Genomic DNA, 5837 nt, shown 5'->3' on the forward strand with positions numbered 1-5837 from the left:
ATATATATATATATATACATATAAAAAACCTAAAAAAAAAAAAAAAGTTCTCAATAATTTATCCTAATTTGTAATGCTTTCAGGCCTCAGCTGTAATTCCTGACTATTTATCCCACTTTGTGTTAATCAGAAGAGAAATGACGGCATGACCTGTTCACATTCAGCATCAACACTAACACACAGAGAACCAAATGCTTCACCCTTTAGGTCAAACCTGACCCCCGACTCCATTTGTTTCAATATAACTGTCTGAAGACGTGGCAGGCAGGGAAAGGAGCAAACATGTAATCTAATTCCTCTCTTCTTTGTCTTCATTCACTCAGCGTCATGACAGATAAAGTTAAATGAGAGCAGGGAGGGCAGGGAGACAAATGACAGGAAATGAATGCAAAGACAGAGGCAAAACAATGAAGTTACAGTGAGGTCAGCACAGGGGAGCGTGTTGGAGGAGTGTGCCAGCTTTATCCTCCTCATGAATTCGATGTCATGATTCATTGTCTCTAATCTAGCTGAGAGATGTGTGAGTTCTGCTAATGAAGTGCTGACCCCCTGCGTGTGTGCAACGCTGCATTGACTGTTTAATCAGTAGAGTTTAGGCAGAGATCGCTGAATACCTCTGCTGTGGTACCAACTAATACTTTCATAGGGATGCTGCTAGCTTTATGTTACTGTTTTATCATCAGATTGCAAACAAAAATGATGCTTTCATGCTTAACATAAGCAGGTTGAATTGTATTTTAGTAACAAGAACAGCTGTTGAAATTAATGATCAATTAATTCATGTTGTCCAGAGTTGCTTGGTGTACAGGAAATAAAGTTAGGACACAGCTTGCTTTATGCAACTGTTTAATGGTCAGATCAGTAGTTAAGGGGATCATGATTAGTGGTTATGACTTCAATTGAGAAATATTTATTTTTGATGCAAATACAATACAGTCAAAATACTGTTAGATGTTTAGTTTTAATTCATTTAAATAACATGTTGTTACACAGACTTTGCCCAGTAGTTAATGCTTCTAGTTAGATGACCGTATGCTAGGTCCTGTAGCGCTACCTCTGTCTAGTCAAAACAGCAGTGAGTAACTCCATCCATCCATCCATCCATCCATCCATCCATCCATCCATCCACTCTTCCATCCATCTATCCATCCACTCATCCATCCATCCATCCATCAATCCACTCATCTATCTATCTATCCATCCATCCATCCATCCATCCATTGTTTCCATTGTTTTTTAATATAATTGTTTTTCAGAAACAAAAAAGCAATGATGGTTCAACAACCATGAGTTGGGATAATTAGCTTTTTTAATAAAAATACTACTCTTTTAGCTTTATTTTATTAAATGTTTTACTCAATAATGCAAATTGAAAGCTTACAGTAAGAATAAGTGTAGCTTTTTTAATAGTGTCTCTAATGATAATAAAGATTTTTTTTTTGTTTTTTTTTTTCGCTCTACAGGCTTACTTTCGTCAAGGGGTTGCCCTCCAGTACCTGGGTCGTCATGCCGACGCCCTGGCAGCGTTCGCCTCAGGCCTCGCCCAAGACCCAAAAAGTCTCCAGCTGCTCGTCGGAATGGTGGAGGCTGCAATGAAATCCCCACTCAGAGGTAATCTCTTCAGATTGGTAACCGTCTAACCAGCGTTCCCTGTTACTGTATCCCAGCAGTATAGAAAAATAATGAATACATAAAATACATCAACGAAAGTTATTCAATATAACCACATTAAAGATGGTGGGAAAAGTTGCCACTTACTTTTGTTGTTTTATTCAGTTCCTGTTGAAGAGAGATGTAAAAACGTGTAAAAAAAGATGTCTCTAATGATTCAAACCACACAAAGAGACAGCAGAACTCCTCAGCTTTGAAGCAGCTAGATGAGAGAAAAAAGAGGCATGGAGGAGAAGGAAAAAAAGAAGCAATCGAACCAAAGTTGTTGGATGTAACAGAAGAGACTGGCACACAATATAGAACTCAGCCTATTCCCAATTATTCACAGAGAAATCTGAATTTCTGTGTGTATTTTACTTATCCAGCGTCTCTAGGGCTTAAGAAATTGTAGTCCCCTTTTTTTTTTTTCCAGAATCTGCATGCTGTGGCGAGGAAATGAATGAGGTGATACAGAAAAAAAGTACATTTGGATGAAATGGAAATCTTTTCTTGCCTCCTGTGTGTAAATGTTTGTCATTATTGTTGGAACAAGGATACCCGTGGAAAGATCTAAAGAGAATATTGAAAACCTCCCAAAAATTAGATGATATTTTATTTTTGTTTTAAAGGTCAATTTTTTACTTTATATGTCCTTTTAAAAAAAAACACCAAAAAATTTAGATCAGGAAAATATAAGGTTGAATACATCAAACATCCATCCCAATTTTGATAAGAAGCCTTGAGATCAAGGAAAGTCATATCTCCATGTCAAATCATTCTGGCTTAAACACAAAACACGCAAAAAAATGTATGATGGAGGAGACTCATCCACGACCTCCAACACAAAACTCTCCACCTCTTGCATGTTTCCTCTGTCCATAGCGTTCCTTGACAGTGTCGTTTCTAAGTCACCAATTTAGTGCTACTTGGTCCCAATGGAATTTCCCATTGGGAACCTACTAGCACTAAGTTGCTAACCGGTTAGCAGGATGGTTCCAACAAATCGGCCACAACCAAACTTGCTTGCGAACCTTCCGCCACAACAATGTAAAGTCCGGCACCACTCAGGAGAATTCAGAAATGCAACGGTTGGAACAGCCGTTTCACTACGACTTTAAAGAGAAAATCATCATTATCATCATCTGACAACTGCTCCAATTTGCTTTTAAAACACAAATTTACGGCGGTTGACTTAAAATATGGTGTCAGGGGTCCTAGGTCTATAGTAGTGGGGTGATTAAGTTTAAAACACTATAACCTCAATTTTCATCTTTTTAAAATGTAAAAAGTTCAGGGGCAGCCAAGCTTAAATGTCATCTAAACAGTCAAATAAAGACTTCACTGAAAAAACATCTCCCTGCTTTAGGGGCAAATAGGTCTGGCAGTCATCTGTATAAACGTGGAAATAAATCCCATGTATTTTCACTATGGAACCGAGTGGCAGCAAATACAGAGAAAAGAGCAGGGGCCCTAGAATGAAGCCTTGTGGGACTCCGTAGGATAAAGAACAACTAGATTATTCGGAGTTGCCAATTTTGACACATAAAGATTGTTTGGTCCGATATGATCTGAACCAGTTGAAAGCAGTGGGCTGGATCCCTACTTATTCATTTAGACTTATTAGAATATGATGGTCAACCGTCTAAAGCAGCCGTTAGATCAAGCAGAACTAAAATCATATAGCTACCAGAGTCACAGGCCAAGAGAATATAGGAAGAGCGGAAAACAGCGGAGTGGCGGCCTAGTGGTTAGGGCATTGCGCTTGGGATCCAGAGGTTCTGAGTTCAAGCCCCAATCCCACAGACTGCCACTCTCGGCCCCTTGGCAAAATACCCATACTGCCCCTGGGCGCCGTAAAATGGCAGCCCAGTGCAACCCATTGAGCTGATGGCTGCTTCTTCCGGATCAAACCAAGAGCCTTGGCAGACAGGGTTGCTGCACTAGCTGTGATCAGTTACTTCACCTAGTGTGATTAGATGTCTAGATGTCTATTAGTAGCTAAATGATGTTTTGTAATCATAACTATTTAACAAGAAAAACTCCTCATAAGCTTCCTGCAGCCTGGAACAAAGCTATGCCCAACTGTTTTGTCACGTGACTAAATGAGCTCATTTGATTGGCTAGACGCTGCTTCACTGCATCGAGTGCTGATTTGCTTTGGCTTCAGTTAACCAAAAGGTCAACAAATTTGCAGTTACAATTTTTGCAGTTGAATTTTTTGCAGGCAAATTTTTTGCTGTATTAGGGAGTATTAGGGCCATGCTACAGTTTTTTTTTTTTTTTTTTTTTCATAAAGTTGTAATATTATGAGAATGTAGTCATCAGACAACAACCCGTTTCACAAAGAAAGCTTCGAGCTCCAACCAGCTCCACCGAAAAGCAACCTGAGTCCACTTTGACATACCGCCCAATTTGATGCTTGTCAGAGTTAGATGAGGATAGGAGCAGCTATAGGTTGTTTACAGAGGATTTAACTGAAACAAAGTTGTAAAATGTAAAATTTTTATAGCACAGTAAATGTTACTGAGTAACAATAAGTTGTCCAGTTACAATTTTTGCAGTTGAATTTTTTGCAGGCAAATTTTTTGCTGCTGAATTTTTAGCAGCTGGATTTTTTTGCAGCTGAATACTTTGCAGGCAATTTTTTACCAGATATAAATTCAGTGTAAGGTATACAATGTGTAAAAAAAGTCATTTTTAAAAATTCAGTGTAAAAGAAAATTCAGGATTTAAAATTTGTTGTACAAATGGCAGATTTCTATTGAGACTGTTTTTCTTCCATATACACCTAATGAGCATTGAAGATCATTCTTCATGTATTCATTTACCAACCCTAATGGACAGGGAGTTCTGCTCTTTATGCACGGTTAAACATTTTCAAAAAGACAAAAAAAAATGCAGCTCTTCTAATGTTAAACCCTTGCCATGAAAAGCAGAAACATAAAGAGACTTTAGATGTCAATGGGAGTACGGTGCAGCCTCTAGCAGCAGCTATGACAAATGGCATGAAACAGAATCCTACAGTAGAAGGGGCTACTGCTGATGTTATACATGATGGTGGGGTTGTTGTGCCACCCAGTAGCAGCCGTCCTCAGAACTTCATCCGCTGTAATCTTCAAAGATACTGATCCTCCATGTGTTGCTGGATTGCAACGCTTGATGAGCCGCGGGCAGAGTAACAGGTGGGGCCACAGTGAAGGCCGAAGGACTGTGAGGGGGTGGAGGGGGGGCTGCAGACCAACAACCGTGAGGTGGAGGGTTTTTCTCAGGCTTCCACATGACTTTCTTTAAGGGTTTTAAAAAAAAAGATTAAGTATGTCTAATGCTACGTTCACACCGCAGGCAGCAGAAGCAGCAGAAGCAGCTAGTTCAGGGTTCCATAAAACGTTTTAAAAGGCATTAAATTCCTTAAATTAAAGGCCTTAACTGGTATTTATTGTATTAAATCAGTCTTTCATAGGTCTTAAAATTGTCACCAAGTCATAAATAGGATTTTATTTTCGTAATTCATATAAAAAATTAAAATAATTCGCAATAATTATTTGACGTTTACCAAACGGCTTAGCTGGAACCATTATTAGTTCCATGTTGAGAGCAGAACCAATCAAAACCATGTTGCAAACAGACCTTGGGGTAATGCGCCAATAACTTTTTATCTGGACAACATGGGGAAGTGTAAATTTAATGAAAATTGGCTACCCAGCCAAGAGTTTTCTGCACGGCTTAAATTGGTACCAGGTAACATATGTGAGGAATGGCGGATTTTGAGCAAGAGGTCAATTAAGCTCGGCATAATGGGAATCAAAGCTGTGGAGTCAGTCATGTAAAGAGTGAAAAAAAAGCACCAAAATCAAGTTACAGAGAAGCAGCAGCTATTTCTCAGTTCTGTTCCACCCATGTCTCTGCAACGACGTTAAGAAAAGCACCAGTAGGACCAAATCTCCGGGTAATGTTTGGTGGTTCGCCTGCAATGAAAGCAGAGCTATTATGGACTTTGAGTAGGGATCAAAACAAAGTTTGTGAATTTCATTCATTAGTTGTTAAAAATATATCTGTTACTAGCGTGTTTTTTACAACGGAGTATTAGGGCCATGCTACTTTTTTTTTATTTTTATAAAGTTGTAATATTATGAAAATGAAGTCATCATACAACGACCTGTTTCACAAAGAAAGCTTCGAGCTCCAAC

At 38.9% G+C, this 5837-nt stretch overlaps 1 protein-coding gene across 3 annotated transcripts in view; it reads left to right on the forward strand.

The window, feature by feature from the left end:
- The window catches only part of LOC107086081 (tetratricopeptide repeat protein 28-like), a 187505-nt gene that overhangs the window by 101024 nt on the left and 80644 nt on the right, over positions 1-5837 (forward strand). For all 3 annotated transcript variants that reach the window (XM_015376830.1, XM_015376831.1, XM_015376832.1), the window contains one exon: positions 1464-1611. In XM_015376830.1, the coding sequence (XP_015232316.1) occupies positions 1464-1611 (148 nt within the window). The remainder of the gene's footprint in view (positions 1-1463; positions 1612-5837) is intronic.

This window comes from Cyprinodon variegatus, unplaced genomic scaffold (genome assembly GCF_000732505.1).
Source record: "Cyprinodon variegatus isolate N-32 unplaced genomic scaffold, C_variegatus-1.0 Scaffold142, whole genome shotgun sequence".
Classification (NCBI taxonomy): Eukaryota; Metazoa; Chordata; class Actinopteri; order Cyprinodontiformes; family Cyprinodontidae; genus Cyprinodon; species Cyprinodon variegatus.